A 19965-nucleotide genomic window follows, 5' to 3' on the forward strand; every position below is an offset into this window, starting at 1 on the left:
CTTAATGGGGAAACCAGTACCTTAAACTGTGCTAAAAGTGCAAGAACTTGACAGCTTACCCAACACATCAGAGATCTGACCAACGTGAACATTCTAGTCACAGAAGAATAAGGCCTATCAGGACAGAGCTTCATGGCCTGAAATTCAACTTACAAATTAAAACTTTTATAGATTTCAAACTATATGCCACCCAGTGGTGGTGTCAGCATGTACCTGTATAGGGTCTTCAGAGTTTTACAAAATCTAAGTTAGAAGACATTCCCTGGGATCATAAATACCAAGGTACTTCATGAGTCTAACCTAGTGCATATAAATCTTAATTTTATGTAGCATACAGTAAGTATCTACGATTAGAGCCTGTCACACACTGATACTACTGCTTCTATAGAGCAGAGGACCAAACATGTAGTAAGTTGGCTTTTCCTATGACAAACCTCTCTTGGCCTTCTAAGGAGGTCATAACCCACAGTGCTTTCTTCTAGTTACCACCAATCAATAACTTACATTCTTTGGTTGAAGAGAAAAAGCAATTTGGCAACAAATACTCATTGTTCAAAAGTATTTCCAAAGCACAACATTAATATCCCCTCCCTATTTAAAAAAATAAATACAAATCTAAATTCCATTCATCCATTTTTTTGTAAGGTTGGTAACAAGGCTTTCTGAATGCCATCTGAATCTAAAGAATAAAGTAAAATAAACATTGCAGGTCTACAATTATCCCATTTTTATAAAACCTTTTTTATCTATGTCTCTATGCACAAGGATGCACTATTGTGCATTAATGTTCACTGAATTTCAATAGATTTTCGGGGTGTTGGGATTTTGAGTGATTTTTCTGCTATATTTCTGCTAATCTGTTATTGTTTTTCTCATAACGACCATGTATCATTTAAATAAGTTATTATTCTGAAAGTTTGTTTATAAGGCAGGTCAAGCGTTTCTAAGAACGTGTTAAGTGCAACATGAACAAATTTCAAAAGTTCAGTACAAGTAATTGAATCTCAAAATTAGGAAACAATGTTTACTTCAGATTCTTTAATCAGATATAGTTGTGATATAGGTAATTTCCTTTTACAAAACTCAAATCCATCAATTTTCCCCAAGAAACAAACATTGTTTTGTTTTAGAGGCATTTTATTTAGACAACTAAAAACAATTAGGTGTTTAGAAGCAGTGTACAATGAACAAGAAATCAAGCCAGTTACTTTATCATGAATTCCCCCTCTTCTTTACAATGAAAGACACACAAAAAAAGGCTTTCTGCTGTAAGGGAAAAGTCAGAAAAATAGGCCAATATATTTTCTTCTCCATAATAACATAAACAGCTACAATAAATCTAACTGTAATAAGAGAAATTGGACGTTGGCTTGTACATATTCATTGAAAAGACAACAGGCCATCGAATTACAAGAGCTTAACGCCACCTGCCTTCACCTGATACTCTTGCATGTTCACTTACAGGTGACACCAAGTTTGTTAGTTCCACACTGGAGCTAATTCATATTCCTCATAATTTACTGCTCCATGTTTGTCTTAGAGACCAACTCTGGAAGGCTGATGCTTTTCTCTGCTTGTCTTAGTCCGTAGTTGTATACTGTTTGAGGCATATGCATGATACTCAGGCCTTCACTTCAGGAGTTGAACTATAGATGGAATCTGAATTCTCTGAAGCAATTTCTTCTACAATTATAAAACAAAACAATCACAGTAGTTAACTTTATAAAGAAAAGAAGCAAAGTTACATTTCTGTGCAATGAAGGAGTTACAAAGTTTCTTTTAGTGTTCTGGTGCGGGAAGCAAAAGAGAATAAGTGCATATGCCATCAATGACTAGACTCATGCCATTGATAAAGCCATGAGGAAAAATTCATGTGTTTTACCCCTTAACTCTTTTACTCCATAACTTTACCTCTAAGGGGCCCCTCTCCTCAGTTAAATTGTCAATGAGTGTGACATATCTCTGTAATAATTTATTTATTTATCGTAGCATCTGCCTCCTGAATTAGACTTTTAAGTTCAATAAAAGTAACCACATCAGTGTCTCCATAGTACATCCCTGTGCCTATTAGGGATGTACTAGCAGGTATTTAAATATTTGTTTTATAAATGTGCATACTAGATACATATTTAAATATGTTCATATTTCATAAATTTCCTTTTGTCCCTAAGTAAGACTCACATAACACTTCAAGTTAATTCATTAGTATTTACCTAGCTCCTCTTCCGTTGTCTCTGGAAAACTGATCTTTGGCTTTGCCAGCTCACCACTATCTTCTTCTATAAAAGAAAAGCAATGATGATGATGATGTGAATTACAATATTACCAGTAATAAAAAATATTTAATATGCAGGAAGAGTAAGCCAAGACTATTCCAAGCAATGAGATACAAAACATAATAGGAACAACAACTTCCTTAGTAATTATAATAGTATGTCTTTCCTCAAAAATTATGTTGGGACCAAAAACTAAGTATTTTGATTAAAAAAACATGTCTGCTTTATTAGTAAGGAACAGGGAGTAATGCCCCTCAGAGATTAAATATATTTACTTACAAACTTCTTATATTGCTCTCTAACAAATTTTGAGTAAGGTCTATTCCATTCACCAAATTACCCAGTGTACAAATTCAGAAATAGAACAGACTATACAACAAATTTAAACAAACAAAAGAACACAGTAGCCAATATCTAATCACAGGCTTCTCTTTGCTTACACCATGTTATACACTTTAAAATCTACGACACATAGAAACATTGTAATAAAATGATTAAAAATGACACAAAATCGTAGTTTAATTTGATAGCACTGAATATAATTTCTTACCAGGAAGCACACATTTCCAAAGGCCGTATGTTTTTCCTACTACAGTTTGCCATAGCCTCAAAGTTCCATCTTCAGAACCACTGGCATACAGTTCTCCATCAGGACTAAATCTCACGCAGTGAATAGGACCAAAGTGTCCCTTGTAGGATTCTGAAAAAGGAGAAGGGCTATTAGATAATTTAATAAATATAGGTTAGGTATGGATACACTTAAGAAAATACTGTCTAAATTATTGGGAAGATACAAAATTCATAAAAAGAAATACGAAGAACTATACTTAATTAAAAATAAAATGATCCTCATTACCAAATGGTATATCATGCCCACCATTTATTCCTAAGATTATCCCTTTCCAATTCTAGCACACATTCTAGTTTCAGATGGTCTCTCCCTCTAAAATAAAAATGAGGCTTTGTGTCCTAATAAAAATGAAGGGAGTAAATGCAAACCTCCCTAAATTTTACAGAAAGTAAATCTAAAGTCTATCAATTCAATCCCATATCCTAAACTCACTGCCTCTTTACCAGAGAACCAATTCTTAATTATGACTACAGAGAGCCACTAGATGGAGCTCTTGAACACACTCACACTTGGTCTTAATTTCCTATCAGACTACATAGAGTCCACCAGTCCTTCTGTCACAGAACACTGAGATACAGGATCAATACTGATCCTTACATATTTTAATCTATAAAATTTAATGAGAAAATGTACATATTAGTAGTGGTGGTGATCTGTTTAAGTCATATCCTTACTTAAGAACTTTTCTCATTTATTTTCCAATGCCTCATCACCTTATGAGTTTTCAAAGCTCTTTGCTAGACCAATGTTCTGTCTCCATATCTATTTAGCTCAAGGACTCTCAAGCACCATCTTCCCCCATCTCTGTCCTATCAGAGAATATCATGAGAGGATTTATCATGAGTAAAAAACTTTATCATGAGAGTGGAAAGAATAAGAGGTTTGGAATGAGAATGGCTAGGCCCAAGGTCTGTTTGTTATTCACTATGATCTCAAATATCAGGCAAATAATTTACTTCTCTTTTTTGAAAGAGAATAATACATGTGGCCACAACATTCTAAAACTTTGAAAACTGACATTAAATAGAAATAAAAAAGAAACTCTTACTTAAAAGTCACTTATATTCAAGTAATAAAGGGTAAACCCTAAGTAATTAAAGTAGATTCTATATGGTCCATCTGCCAAGGTTTCACTTGATCCAACCCAAATTTATCAGTTTTCCCAAAGAAACAAAATGTAAAATTGTCTTTTGTTCTTTGTATATCATACAACCAACCTTAGTTCACTGGGTGGTAAAGTAGGATAGCTAGAAACAAAGTGGCAACTTACAGACAAAAAAAAAAAAAAAAAAAAAAAAAAGTATAAAAACTAAATACATTAGTTCAAAAAGCAAAAACTATTTGGGATGGCTAAAAGTAGATTTTGAGAACCATACTATAAAATACCAAGTCCATCAGATAAATGTAAAGTTAGGATGAGCATTAACTTCAAATTAATCCTACATGTCTTTCCCTTTCCTTTATAAGGAGTATTATGAAAATGGAAGCAAAGTAAAGACTCTAATACCAAAGTACCCCCCCTCCAATTCAGATCCCTAAGATTTCCCGATAATGAGCTATAGTTGTTCCCCCACACACACACTATTCGTGATAGAGCCTTAGGGATTCCTATGTTGGTAAAGAGAGGGGGAGCGAGGTAGATGGAGCCTCATACATGCACTATACCTCAGGGAGAACTCTCCCTGCATCTGTTTAATATAGCTTTGACATAAGATTGCCCCCTTCCAATAAATATACTGCACTATTGTATACAATGTCAGAGAATGATGAATTTAAAAGGAAAAGGTAAATTGAGTTCAGCATACTTTGTTTATAGTTCTATAAGCACTTCTACCCAATATGGATTAACAATCCTTTACTTTTTCACTTGGAAGCCACCAGCTTTAGTTAGCTGAAAAAATTTGCTGCGTTATTCATCAATGAAACCTAAAATTTGATAAAGGTAACTACATCATTTTATGGGAGGAAAAAGAGGACAACTCACCTAATTCTTCGCCACTATTATAATCATACTTATAAAGTTTAAAGTCTTCACCACCTGCAACAAGAAATTCTTTTTCAGGATGAAGAGATGCAGAATTGATGGTTGCAGGAGCTTCAAAGGATTTAATTGGCTCCAAACTGGGGGAAAATTGAAATAATAAAGATTTATAAAAATTTGAATATTGCATAAATCACACAAGGAAATTAGTTATTTAACTGGCCCTAAATTCTGAAACCCAAGGAACAAGTAAATATTCATTTAGTCAAATACAGTGATGTTAAAAACAAACAAGCAAACAAAAAAACCTCTAAATAATATTAGCAAAAAGTTCAGAAGGATACTATGCCCAAGTGGAGTTCGTCCCAGAATACAAAGACATTTCAACAGAGGAATATCCATGTTTTGTGCATTCCTGGAAATGTGTGCTGGCTAATTAAAACAGTATGTCTAATGTACTGGAATTTTTTGCTTTGAAAAAATTTAATTCTGTATTTTTTATTTTCCCATGACAAGCATACATTATCTTTGTAACAGAAAAAGTTTTTTACAATAGGTAATTACATTAATGGATTTACACATTATGTATTCTCAATTGCTGAGAATTTATAAAGCTTCTGTAACAGGATAAACCTACAATCCCACTCTATAAAAGGCTAATATGCAAACAGACCGAATGGTGGAACAACCAGAACAACTGGTCGCTGTGACATGCACTGACCACCAGGGGGGCTTGTGCGGAACATGGCAGGTGTAGGCCACAGCGGGATGGTGGAGTAGGTGAGTGGGGGTGTCAGACCAAGGCAGGGCGCTGGTTGCTGTCACTGGGGCGAGCCTCTGGTGGTTACTGAAAATTCTTTGCTCCCATGCACGGTGGTCCTGCCCAGCACTCGCACCCGCTGCCAGCGCCAGCCCCGCTTGCACCCACTGCCAGTGCTGGAGCCACTGCTCACACCCACTGCTGGTGCCTGGCGCCAGTCCCGATTGCTGGGCGCCATCAGCCATTGCTGCCAGCCCTGATTGCCCCTGAGGGCTTCTCCACCTCCCCCTGCTCCTGAGGGGGGATGAGGGCAGCAGCTGCTGCTCACACCTGCTGACTCCACTTGCACCGCTCCTTCAGTGGGAAGCGGGGCCAGCGCCGTCAGCAGCGGAGCTGCCAGCAGACAGGGGACCAGGAGCCGTGGTGGGAGGGGCCAGGCAGGGGTGCGGAGGATGGGCCGAGACCTGCCCTTGTGCCTACTGCAGCCTTGCGGCCCACAGTTCCTTTCAAGGTGCATGAATTTGTGCACTGGGCCCCTAGTAAAATTTAAAACTGCTAAAATTGGCTCAGTTTTTATTATCAGGCAATAAAAGAATAACTAAATTTGAGGCTATAGCTATATAATAAAAATCAATGCATAAAACAGCTTTGCCTGAATATCAATGAGTTTCAACATTGGCTCTTTTCCAGTCCAACCTTAAAATTCCTGAAAGGCCTCCAACAGAAAACATTAGTGTATTCCACCTCCTAAATGCCACCATCCTATTCCACAATCACACTTCAAAGCATGAAAAGTAAAGTTAGTCATGATGTAGATGGTATCATTGAATAGAATTTTCTGGTTCAAACTTTACAATATTCAATAGGCCAGCAAAACCTCTGCCACCAACATGCGACTAGGCAATAGTCTATAGCAGGACTACATGTAGCCCAAATCCAGAAGGGACCAATTAACATAGTTGTGCAATTTAATGGCTCTGGGCAATAGCACTCTATTTTTATCAATTCACTGTGTTTATGAACTCCTTTATATTCTTAATTGCTCTCTTCCATTTTCACAACCTTCTCTTTCCTTCTGTCATTCAGGGAAGCTTAACTTTGCAAGTGGCCCTTTTGACAAAAGTTTAGGACTGCTGATCAGAGTATAATGTAGTATACTCTTTATGGAAATCAATTAAATAACATGTATACTAAGAACTTCAAATTCCCACTCTTTGTACTCTACTTATAGAATTCTATTGTAAGGAAATACTCAGATGCACCATAATACTCACTGCAGTTAAAAGTATGGAAAGTGACACATAATTTAGTGCAAACTATAATGCAACAACACCTAGTAAAAAAGTTTTCCAAGAATTTCTAATGGCTAAGAATATTTTAAAATAAAAAATAAAAATCACACTCATTAGGGTTCCAATAACCAAAGAGGGGTGGGAGGAAGAAGGACCCCACAAATATACATATATAAAAATATGGCTACCATTAACATTCTAGAATCTATGGGTAAACTTTTGAAAATTGTATTTTCCAAATTTTCAACAAGAACATTTACTATATTTACAGTCACAACAATTAAGTCTGTTAAAAAAAAATCATTAGGTCTACACATACTTGGAAATGGGGGGAATCACTAATTCTCCAAAACTTTAAAGTGAAAATAGGAGAATCAAGATCATAGTGGTTTTATATATAATAATGAACAACATTAAGTATAGCACCAGCCCAGTAATCCTTTAATTTGACTAATTCCTTTGATTAAAGTATATCATATTCTTTAAAAATATATTATTAATTGTATGGAAACATTTCCCTCCATATTATAGAGCAGTAATTTTCAACATTCTATGCCACAGAAGTTTTAAAACACACAGTACCTATTTAGCCAGGGTCACTGACCTCTTTTCCCTTAGTTTAAAAAAAAAAAAAAAAAGAAAAGACAGCAGCCAACACAACAATAGCCATCCATTGTACGAGTCAAAAGTATACCTTTTTTTTTTTGTCTGATTGATAAAAAAACATATTTTTGGTGTGCCACAGAATTTGTTATTAATTTATGTGTGCCATGAGAGGAAACGGGTTGAAATCGCTGTTTATAGTATAGGTCAAAATTTGCCTTTTAATAAGTTAACCTTTTCACGTATGCCTTCTAATTTTTAAGTACTCTAGGTTTTCCTTTGTTAGCAAAAAAGAAAATGAAGGTATTTCTTGGACATACCTTACTGCACTATGAAAAGCAATAGATCGTCCATAAGTTATTACCAAGATCTCTCCCTCAGGAATATATTCCATACTGCTAACGGACATATTAAAATTTAGAGATTTCACTTCTGTCATAGTGGCGTGATCCCAAAGGCTGCAAGAAAGAAAGGAAAATATGATTTACTTAGTTAAGAAAAAAGTTTAAATCCTAATTATACCTGAAGATTAACCAATAATCACAATTGTAAAACAACCTCCATTCCAACTCATAAATTACAATTGATACACAGAGAAGTTTTGGGTTCCAATACTAGATCAAATTATTTGGCAGTCTGTTGGTAAAGTCAACTTTCATATTTAAATACATTTCCCAAATAATTTAGCAAAACCATGCAGTTAAGATACATAGGTCCCAATCTAATGAACTTCAGTGGTGCTCTAAATAATGGTTCTTACATTTTTGTGAATTTAATGATGGCTCTTACTTTGCACAGAAAACTATATCAGATGTCAGCACAAAAAATTGTGTATACAATTTCAGGGGTTTCACAGACCCCCTAGAGCAAGCCTGTCTCTGACCCAGGTTAAGAGAACCTGCCTATAAATGTGTAGTTTTAATGAAGTGTCTTGTGAATACTGCTGTTTATAATAGTAAATGGATAGCTCCAGAAGAATGTGACCTGTACGCTGTGGAAGTTTTAATGTCCAGAGATAATTCTTCCTACATAATAGTTATAAAAAGTATTTAAATATAAGCTCTACAGTCAAATATTTTTCTCCTTTTTAAACATTTTTATTTATGGATTTTAGAGAACGGGATGGAGGGAGGGAAACATTGATTTGTTGTTCCACTTAGCTATGCATTCATTGGTTGATTATTGTATGTGCCCTAACCAGGGATCAAACCCACAACCGTGGCATATCAAGATGACAGACACTCTACTGAGCTACCTAGCCAGGGAAAGGTCAAATATTTTTCAAATTTAAAATTATTCAAGAAAAATTACTTACCGGACAGTTTTATCATCAGCTGAAAGAATCTGTTTATCCTCACTGCACCATAGAGCCTTTTTAATACCAGAGGTATGACCACTGATTTCCTTAGGTTCTTAAGATGAAACAATTTAAAATACATTTGTTAACATTTAATCTCTAAAACTCAGCATTGGAACAATTCATTATGTAAAAAGGAAAGAAAAAACGTATTTTAAATTAGACTGCAACTTTATAAAGCCCAGCACAATTCAAACTTGCCGTCGACATAGAATCCAATTAACTTTTTAATATTGGAACAAAAAATTTTTCTGCATGACAAGGACCCCAAGAACTATGATTCTTGTAGCAAAAGTAAATACAACACACCCTCCAGGCTATTTTTCTGCTTTCAAAAGTGTTACTGTACCAGAATAAAAGAATAACTAATGTGTCACAGTTTAATAAGAATATGGACCAAGGAATAAGACAACCTGAGCAAATTCTAATACTATCACTAATCATGGAATCCATATCCAAGCCAGTCAGTAGTAACAGAAAAAAAATGAAAAAAAAAAATGGGGGGGAGGGTTAAGGAATGTAGAGGCTGGAAGAGAAAAGATGAATAAAAAAAAAATAATGCCGAATTCCCAAGAATACAGGGTGGGGCAAAAGTAAAGTAGGTTTACATTCTTGAGTATGCATAATATAGTAATATTCAAAAATATAGCTGCACAGAAAAAAGAATTAGAAGAACATGAACCAAAAACTAAAGATATTAATAGTGATTAATGGATAATGGATTAGGTTTTCATTTTTTCCCACATCTGAGTACTGAACATGAATATGAATTACTCAGGAAAAGTCATTTAAATTAAAAGGAAATAAAACCATTAACACGTATAAATTATGCTTACCTGCTTCAGGTTTGTTCAAATCATATATGCGTAAGAGTTTATCTTGTCCCGCAGTTAACAAGTAATTACTATCCTGAAAACACAAACAAGTAATATGTTACTAGATTAACCATTTTAATGGTTATATATCTTTGAAACTTTTTCAACACCAATTAAAATCCAAACAAAACTCACAGATGTCAAAAAGAGATGCAACACAGGCCAAATACTTCTGAGAAGATACTGTAGAGCATTTATCTTTTTCATAATGCCAAAGACCTTTAAAACTTCATAGGGCAAACGTGTTACACCACCTATCACATAAATTTGGCCCATCTGCCCTGATCCTGCTCCCCACCCTCCTGAATAGTTCTTCGATGATCTCAAATTTATCCTTTCCCTTCTGAAAGTAGCTGGGAAACATTATTTGGGCATTTTAGATGTCTGCTGCTATTGATGGAGGATTGATACAAGAGTTCCAGGGAATTTTAAAAGCCTCTTATCATAAAAAAAAATACATATATATTATTTTGTATAGCTTAACCTACAATCAAATAAAATATATGCCGATATACACAAAATACTCCCCCCCCCAAAACCAAATACATAAATAGAAATTTAACTCCTTAAAAAAACTCCATTTTCTAATACCTGCGTAAAATCCACAGACTTCACAATGTGTTTATGAGCCAGGGTCATCAACTCATCTCCTGAGACAGCATCCCACACTTTGCTAAAAATGGAAAGTAAAATGAAAAATATAGTAATTGCCAAATAATTTAGATATTTGAAATGTTACATAAATGCACTATAGATCTCCATTATTTCTACTATTCTACCACTGCTATAGTTCATTTGCTAACATATTTAAATGAGTCTAAGGGAAAATAAATTTCTCTGTAAAAGCCATATAACCAATTTAATTTTGACAGCAAAAAATATCTATGAATTTAAGTAAATGAGATCCATGAACCAACACATTCTTCCTTTTATTTTAGCCTAGAGCCATATTTTAGCAAGACTGCAAAACATTTTAACCAATTTTTAGTTTCAACTTTCCAATTTTTTCTCTATTCTCTCCTCTCATGTATATGCAAAACTAAAATTGACACTAAGAAATCCTTTTAAATTGTACCAGAGAATAAACAACCCCAATACAAGTTGCATAAAATTTTAAGTCAAAACAATAGAAAATATTTTCCCCACCTCTTCCTCCAAGTTGACTCTTAAAATTCTCAAATCCTAGTCCAATTACCTTCCTTCCAAAGTACTAGCCTTTGCTTATATAATACTAACACTCAGGATTATTAATCTCAACTCTATGTTTCCCTGAAACATCCCAACCAAAAATATATGTGGTTGTGTCTATAAAGATATATTATGGCTGTGTATGTCAGGAGATAATAGTTAAATAATACTTTACAAATATGCTGTACGGGATTTCCCCCAAATAAAAATGCTTAAACTTTCCATATGGGAAAGAGAACTTTTAAAAGGGAATAACTATGCTCAATAAAGGTTTCCATTTCAATGTACCTGACATTTATTTTCAGGAGTAATGTGAAAAATATAGTAGAGAAAAAATAATAGGGGTATCTTTCCTTCATTTACTCAATAAACACAAAATAAATATATCCAGTTATATCCTATCTCCGTGGTCGGCAAACTGCGGCTCGCGAGCCACATGTGACTCTTTGGCCCCTTGAGTGTGGCTCTTCCACAAAATACCACGGCCTGGGTGAGTCTATTTTGAAGAAGTGGCGTTAGAAGTTTAAAAAATTTGGCTCTCAAAAGAAATTTCAATCGTTGTACTGTTGATATTTGGCTCTGTTGCCTAATGAGTTTGCTGACCACGGTCCTATCTAATAAAAGAGTAATATGCAAATTGACCATCACTCCAAGACACAAGATGACTGTCCCCATATGGACATAAGATGGCCTGCAGGGAAGGGCAGTTGTGGGCCGTTAGGGGTGACCAGGCCAGCAGAGGAGGGCAGTTGGGGGAGACCAGGCCAGCAAGGGAGGGCAGTTGGGGGTGACCAGGTCAGCAGGGTAGGGCAGTTGGGGGGGACCAGGACTGCAGGGGTGTGCAGTTGCAGGGGGTGGGGGGAAGGCCTGCAGGGGAGAGCAGTTGGGGCAACCAGGCCTGCAGGGGAGGGCAGTTGTGGGGGGGGACCAGGCCTGCAGTGGAGGGCAGTTGGGGGGGGGGGACCAGGCCTATAGGGGAGGGCAGTTGTGGGCAATCAGGCTGGCAGGGAGGGCAGTTAGGGGTGACTGGGCCGGCAGAGGAGGGCAGTTGGGGGAGACCAGGCCAGCAGGGGAGGGCAGTTGGGGGGACCAGGCCTGCAGGGGAGGGCAGTGAGGGGTGACCAGGCCAGCAGGGGAGGGCAGTTAGGGGCAATCGGGCTGGCCGGGGAGCAGTTAGGCATTGATCAGGCTGGAAGGGAAGTGGTTAGGGGGTGATCAGGCTGGCAGGCAGAAGCGGTTAGGGGCAATCAGGCAGAGGCAGGTGTGCGGTTGGGAGCCAGCAGTCCTGGATTGTGAGAGGGATGTCCAACTGCCCGTGTAGGCCCGATCCCAGTGGGATCAGGCCTACACAGGCGGTCAGATTGGAGAGGGTGCAGGCTGGGCTGAGTGACACCCCCCCCCCCCCCGCACGAATTTCGTGCACCGGGCCTCTAGTATTTTCTATCATTCTAGACTTAGTGCTAGGGTGCAAGGAGAAAAGAAATGACCCCAAAGAAAGTTCTTGCGTTAGAAGAGCTGTAGCTGAGCCCTAACTGGTTTGGCTCAGTGGATAGAGCATCGGCCTGCAGACTGAAAGGTCCCAGGTTCGATTCCAGTCAAGGGCATGTACCTTGGTTGCGGGCACATCCCCAGTAGGAGGTGTGCAGGAGGCAGCTGATCGATGTGTCTCTCTCATTGATGTTTCTAACTCTCTCTCCCTCTCCCTTCCTCTCTGTAAAAAATCAATAAAATATATTAAAATAAATAAATAAAAGAAGAGCTGTAGCTGAGGAGAAAAACATCCATTAAGCAAATATAATTAAAATACAAACATATGTGGCTATAGAAACAGAAAAAACATACACTACTAACTATACCAGAAAGTCTGGAAAATCTAAGCAGTGGAAGTCAATAGTCTTAAAGAGCAAGCATAAATACACTATGAACAAAAAATAGGGTATTGTAGACAAGCATTAATAGTATGTACAAAAGTAAAAAAAACACAAATGACCATCTAACAGTAATAATTACTAATCCTATATAATAAAAGCCTAATATGCTAAGTGTCTGATCATCCGTTCAATCAAACCATAATATGCTAATGATATGCTAAAGTCGCTCACCGCTCACTATGACGTGCATTGACCACCAGGGGGCAGACGCTCCAACAGGTAGGTTAGCTTGCTGCTGGGGTGTGGCCAATCGAGACTGAGCAAGACAGGCTGAACATGCCCTAGAGCCCTCCTGCAGTCCCTCCCTGGCTGGCCAACCTCCCGCGTCCCTCCCCAGCCCCAACTGTGTACTGGTGGGGTCCCTTGGCCTGGCCTCTGCCCTCTCACAATCCGGGACCCCTCGGGAGATGTTGGAGAGCCAGTTTTAGCCCGATCTCGCAGGTCAGGCTGAGGGACCCCACTGGTACACGATTTCGTGCACTGGGCCTCTAGTGATGTAATATAAATCTTGCCTATTACATAATTGAGCCATGAGTGGCTAAATATATTCTGAAATAAAGTCAACAAAGAGTAGTACTAAACTCTCAAGTATTCATTTCTGTTTGCAAAGAACACCCGCTCTAATCTCTCCCATTTCCAATTCAATTCTGGCCCAAACCTACTTTCCCAACCTCATTTTGTATTATTTATCAGAATCTAGTCATACCAGATTATAAACCATTTCTCAAACAAGCCATGTATTTTCTTCCTGTGTCTTTGTTGAAATTGTTCTCAGCTATCCAAAGTTCTATTCATCCTCAGGGCTCATTTCAAATGCTATCATTTTATGAAACCTTCCATTTATCTCACCTCCAGGAACTATTCTTTTCTTTCACAGAACTCAGATTATACTGATTATGTGTCTAATTCTGCTTTGCTTTTATTTTTAGCATATGCTTAGTTTTAATCACAAAGAAATCAGGGATAAGATTTCAAAAAGATTAGGATTCCAGACTGTTGTGATGACAGAGGTGTCAAAAATGAAAACAGCAACCATATCTGAAATTTCTATCCTAGTGAGTCACATGATGCCAAGTCTCAAAAAAACTCTGGGCAACAGCCTTTGAAATACTAATTTTAAGTATATTCAAAATCTTCAAAACCTCCTTAAAATCTTTAGATTCTTTTTAAACCATGTCCACTCACTTGTGAAAAGAACTGACACGAGCAAGGCAATAAGGGGGGTGGGAGGACGGGCAATGTACCTTTTTCCTTCCATTTATAAACTACTAAAATTGAGGATGACGCTCCGATGGAGCATGTTCTTATCACTTGCACTAACTTTGGAATAGTTCCATTATTTACACTAAAAGTTGTAAAAAGGGCTTAAGAGTCCTCAAAAGAAACTGTAATAAACTAAATATATTTTTCAATCTCCAGGCAAGAAACTGGTATTAACCAGCTGGCTACAGAATACAAATCAAGACAATTGAAGCATCAGCACCAATATCCTTTTTCATCTGCTGATGTGATGAAACATTTATTTTATGTACAACTCATGAAGTACTTGTCATCTTCTTAAAGTACTGATGCTTTTTATATCCCTAGTTTCTTGCACATTATAATCAATACCATCTGTTCAATATTTTCATATTCTGTGAATGGACTTAACACAAGTCTCAAAAGAGGGGCTACTTAAGGTCTTTCTAGCCTGAGCAAAACTAACTATTTGAGGGGGAGGAAATTGCCTATCTTAACATGTTAGCCAAGTAGTCAAAAAGAAGATAATACCACCTTTGATTTATTGGGAACCTTACTGAGAGAAAAATTAAATCTTTCTGTTGACTTCTACAAGAAAGAAAAAGTAATCATACACTTTGGTTACTTACAGTATAGATTCCTGGGCCCAACCCCAGGTCTACTCAAACTTTCTGTGGAACAGAGAACAGGAATTTTCTCTGCTTTTGACACTCTGTCCAGAATACTCCTAACGGGAGGAAAAAGGTGGTGCCAAAACGATCATGACAAGTAATGCTAGCATTAGCTTTATGAATTAAAAATAATATATAGAGGATGGTGTTTCAGGGACAGTGTACTTATCATCTGACTTGACTGCCCAAATCACCTCAAGATAATATTCTATGACCCACAGAATGGCCCTGCTGAATATAGTTTCTCCACAAAAAAACAAGAACAAAATCTACCTCTTGATAAACATGACATTAATGAATTTTCTGAGAAACATAATAATGAGAGGGGAGGGGGGGGAGAGAAAGAACTTCCTAAAAATGGTAAGTTCAGGGAGCTATTCTTTAGCTGGATCAAGTTCCATAATAGCAAAGCCCAGACAAGTCACTAAGAGGAGCATATAGATACTGAATGCACACACTCCCACACCTCACAGACAGACACATAACAAGTGAGGGTAAGTCTCAGCTACCATTTACTGAGCACCCACTATGTAACACACTATGCTAGACTTCAGGGATATAAGTAGAGAAAGATCCCTGTGATTCTCCCATAACTACTTTGGCCTTACACCCATTTCACAGATAAAAAAACCAAAGTTTAAGAAGCATCCCATGATCAAACTGGAAACACAAAGTGTGGCCTGCATAAGAACTCAACTTACATCTTTTCCACTGTATCATGGCACCTGAAAGCCGTAACTGAGGGGAAAAATAGTATTTCTTCTTGGTATTTATATCTACTCAAACCCGTCTGCATGAAACCAAAAGGTTTCATGGCCTTACCCAGGTGAGTTACAAAATAACATATATGATTTTAGTCTAGTGGGGTTGGTAGCTATCACTGTTACCTTATACAAGCAACACTTATATATAGCTATTAGATTTAGGCAATGCTCTAAATATTAGGGACATATAAACTCATTTAATATTCACAATCGACATATGAGGTAAGCATTGTTATTACTGTCATTTTTATAGATGATGAACTGAGGAAAGGATAGGTTAAATAAAGTTCCCAAGTTGTTAAATGATGGAGCCAGAAATTTTAAGTACAGAATCAAGTTTACATTAGCATTCATGCTTTTAATACCACTTGTAAATATAGACACAAACTTGAAATGTTAAGAAAGCACAGAAATAACACAATACCTATCCACAATATCTTCAGATGTGTGATTTTGGTTATTAATGCTCTGTGACCTAAACAAAGATAACTGTTCCTCTGGCAGCAAGATAAAATCCTGACTACTCTTTTCATGACTCCCTTAAATATTTCAAGTGCCATTTTTCAAGCCCTTTTCTCTCTCCATTTCAGAGTATTTATCACATGAATAGTACTATCTATGTAATGCTCTATTTCTTTTCATGAGGCTTGGCATTACAATTTGGCCAAATATACAAGCTGAGATCTTCACAGATTTTATAGACGGGCATCTTTCCTACCAAGCTTTTGTACAGGTCTCTTAAAGATCAGAGCAAGACCATCAAGCAGGAAGTGACTAAATATTTTGCTCAAGTAATTAATATTGTTAGGGCCAGATAACACAGAATTGAGGTTAACAAAAATTGATCTTTCCAAAACTGCAATTCAAAAACTTGTCTCTTAATGCTAATGTCCATAGTGTCTAAAATCTTCTTATATTTATAAACTTAATTATATTTAAAATAGTTTAAAATACCATTTTGCTAAGTATTAACTTATCACCACCAGACTAAGACTTAGTTTCAGTAATGACATTTTAAAAATCCACTTGACAAATATCTGAAATCTAGAGTTATTTAATCCCAATTTTCTACCTCTGGTACAAAATCAATGACAGTCATTCCAAAGACAATGTTATGGTCCACGATTTAGCCCTGGCCAGAGTGGCTCAGTTGATTAGAGCATCGTCCCATACACCAAAAGGTGGCGGGCCCAATTCTCAGTCAGGGCACATACCCAGGTTTCGGGTTTGATCCCAATTGGGGCGCCTATGGAAGGCAATCGACTGGTGTTTCTCAGAGCAATCTCTCTCTCTCCTTCTCTTCCTCTCTCTAAAATCAATTAAAAAAAAGAAAAAAAGCAGGACCACTTTTACTCTCTAGACTCTTAAATCTAATAAAATCTATTACAGGCGTAATAGCTCTTGACACTGCCTTCATTAATTTAAATATTTAAGTGTCTGCTAAGTCACAAACACAGTTAGGAACTAGAGACACCAAGATTATGTAAAATATGATACATGCCCAGAGGGAAAAATGGGTCATTGCAAGCCACTCTAACTACATATACAAAAGCCAAAGATCAAGATAGATAAGGTGTATTCTGGCAACAAATAATATAGCTAGACTGTAGTACATATGGTGTGCAGTGCCAGATGATGCTGATGAACTGGGATGAGGCCAAATTTTAAAGTACCAGCAACTGAAATTTAACCTTTAGGCCAGTGGTTCTGAGGCCGCACGCACATCAGAATCACCTAGAACAACTTTAGGGAAGAAAAAAAAAGATGCTGGGTACTCCATCCCCAGACCAAATCAGAATTTCTTGGATACATGCATTTGAATATTTTAAATGTTCCTCGGGCTATTCTAGTGCACATCCAAGGTCATGAACCATTAAAATCGCAGAAGAAAGACAGGAAGATTACTGGATAAAGAAGTGACATGATGAAACTTGTGCTTAGGAAGACAAGTGGCAATGGAAGATTAACAGACAGAAAGAGAGTAGAGGCAGCGATATGAACTAAGGCAGTGGTAGAAGCTAAGAAGCACTGTAGTCAGGAGTCATTCTGCTGGTAGAATCAACAAAGATGAAGAAATCTGGGTGTTAAGGAAAAATCATAAAGAGAAAGAAACAGACAGGACCAGGGTGGAATTTTGGTGAGAACAAACATCATGTGGTCTATATGGCACTGAATGAGAATTGTAAGAATAACTAAGGTTGAAGTTTGATTATTCCAGAACACAACTCACAGAGACCTCCCAAACTGGCCATTTTGGCTGTACTTACGCTGTGAAATCTGCAGCCGCTGTAGCTGCTTTGGTGGCATCCTTATTCAATGTTGCACCCCAAACAGCACCCTTATGACCCAAAAAAGTTCCAATCCAGTCTCCTGTATCCCCCTGGCGTAGCATAGGTTTACCATCTAAAAAATATTTAAAAAGACATGTGATTTAGAGGTTTAGATTATTTTAAACCTTAGATTCAAACATAAAATGATCATGCTCAATAACAAAGTGGAAAACTGCATTTGCTATCTACCTATTCTCTCTGAGGTCATTAAGGAATGCCAGAAATAAATTAGCTTATCCTATATAATAAAAGCCTAATAGGCAAATTGTTCGACCAGGAGTTTGACTGCTCGCTATGACGTGCACTGACCACCAGGGGGTGGCACAGAACATGGCGGGTGTCAGTGACACAGTGCTGGCAGCGGGTGGCAGTGGAGGCGTTGCCAGCCCTGATGGGCCCCAAGGAGAGCAGGACCATGGTGGGATGGTGGAGCAGGTGAGTGGGCAGCGCCAGGCCAAGGCAGGTGCAAGCGGGGCCTGATCGCCCTGCAGACAGTGACCAGGGTCGGCAGCAGAGGGCAGGGCTACCGCCCAGCTCCCAGGCACTAAGGGGGGGGGGGGGGCAGCTGGCGGCCAGAGCAATCGCCCTGCAGATGGGATGGTGGAACAGGGGTTGTGGGGCTGTGAGCTGGGGCCCATCCCCACAGGCCACCCCAAGGGATCCCACCCGTGCACGAATTCATGCACTCGGCCTCTAGTAGTTAATAAGAGGGAGGGAGAGGGTGGGGCAAAAGTAGGTTTACAGTTGGTATAGACAATAACAACACAATAATTAACAATACTGCAAAAATAAGCTGTATTTCATGTACTCAACATCTGTATATACATCGGTTAACTAAATAACTCATTACCTTAAGAACTGAGCTCTCTGGAAAGCATTTGTAATTCGTTAAGAGAATACTGATCCGCATCAAAATCTAGAACCGAGTCTCATTTTGGATAAACTTGCTAACCTAAATCTCAGTGTCCATTTGCAAAATGGGGCTAATATCACAAAGGAACATCCAATGAGGTAATGGGAGTGACGAGTCTTTGTAAAATAAGGTATTACTGAGTCTGGCCTGTTTTCTACATTTCCCAAACCTCTGAAAGATATTTACAGTCTCGACGAGTGAGCAGTCCCACTTCTCCAGAAATAGCAATAAAAGTAAAAGGAGAAGCCTTCGTTGGAGAAAAGCTGCTCTAGGCTCCAGCTGCGGGATCCCCCACACCTCTGCTCACACCAAGGCTGAGACCCCCACCTCCCATGGGCACTGGGGTGCCGGCTCCACTCCCTTTCGGCCCGGTCCCAGCCCTCTGGAAACTCGGATCGGGGGGCCCTGCTCACCTTTGCACGCGCTGATTAAGAAATAGCCGTAAGGCGTGATGCCACTGAAGGCCAGGTCCACCACAGGCCGCGTGTGGCCGGAGCAGGTGAGCGGAGTCTGCCTCATCGCCATGGCGGCGCGGACCGAGCGAGCGGGCCGGGGAGCCGAGGATCGTCTTGTTCTTTTCTCTCAACCGCAGTGCCTCCGGCTCCGCAAGGCCCCCGCCCTGACACCGGGAAACGGGCAAAGGAGGCCAATCCGGCAGCCCCGAGGTCAGGAGAGGGTTAGGGATGGGGCAGGGAGTCAGCGACCGGCGACCGACCGCCTCCCAGGGAGGGAGAGGGAGGGAGGGAGGAAAGTAGGGGAAGGGGAGAACCAGAGAACCGCCAGCCACGACCCACACCGTCCACACCGCCACCGGCCGGAAGTTACGTTCAATGACGCTCAGCGTCCGCCGGAAGTGACCTCTCGGCGGGAAGGCGGGTGTGCTTGGTAGCAGGGGAGACAGTGAGACAGCAGCGCGCAGGCGCGAATTCCGCACACGTGGGGCACGTGACGCTGGCCCCGCGCCGTCTTGGTTTGGCACCTGGGGGCGCTCTAGGCTCTTTGGTGCAGGCCTCGCTGATCTCCGACCTGAAACCTCCTTGCTGTTATCCCTGGGCCGAGCTCGCCCGGTGCCGCGAAGCTGTTCAGCTCCGCCCAGACCCTGTACCTGGCGGATCCTGTGGGTGACGTACCGAGCAGCGCCACCAGGACTGCGG

The 19965-nt window shown here is 39.1% G+C and overlaps 1 protein-coding gene across 1 annotated transcript; it reads right to left on the bottom strand.

The window, feature by feature from the left end:
• Nucleotides 1–1023: 1023 nt before the first annotated feature.
• STRAP (serine/threonine kinase receptor associated protein) lies at nucleotides 1024–19666 on the bottom strand. Its single transcript, XM_080660991.1, has 10 exons — nucleotides 19225–19666; nucleotides 17836–17971; nucleotides 10367–10448; nucleotides 9737–9809; nucleotides 8859–8955; nucleotides 7864–8001; nucleotides 4892–5028; nucleotides 2827–2976; nucleotides 2214–2279; nucleotides 1024–1683 (listed from the first exon to the last, which is right to left on the bottom strand). Exons 1-10 carry the CDS (start codon nucleotides 19334–19336, stop codon nucleotides 1622–1624), a joined length of 1053 nt encoding a protein of 350 aa, XP_080517117.1. The 5' UTR covers nucleotides 19337–19666; the 3' UTR covers nucleotides 1024–1621.
• Between the last annotated feature and the right edge of the window lie 299 nt (nucleotides 19667–19965).

This window comes from Plecotus auritus, assembly GCF_963455305.1.
Source record: "Plecotus auritus genome assembly, chromosome: 3".
In the NCBI taxonomy this organism is placed as follows: domain Eukaryota; kingdom Metazoa; phylum Chordata; class Mammalia; order Chiroptera; family Vespertilionidae; genus Plecotus; species Plecotus auritus.

Excerpts from the sequence above, each read along its gene's own strand:
- STRAP (XM_080660991.1), bottom strand. The coding sequence starts at position 19,336 with ATGGCGATGAGGCAGACTCCGCTCACCTGCTCCGGCCACACGCGGCCT. Across the intron at positions 8,956-9,736 it reads TTTGAACAAACCTGAAGCAG|AACCTAAGGAAATCAGTGGT; the intron begins GTAAGCATAATT and ends TTTCATCTTAAG. Across the intron at positions 2,280-2,826 it reads TTGGAAATGTGTGCTTCCTG|AAGAAGATAGTGGTGAGCTG; the intron begins GTAAGAAATTAT and ends TTTCTTTTATAG.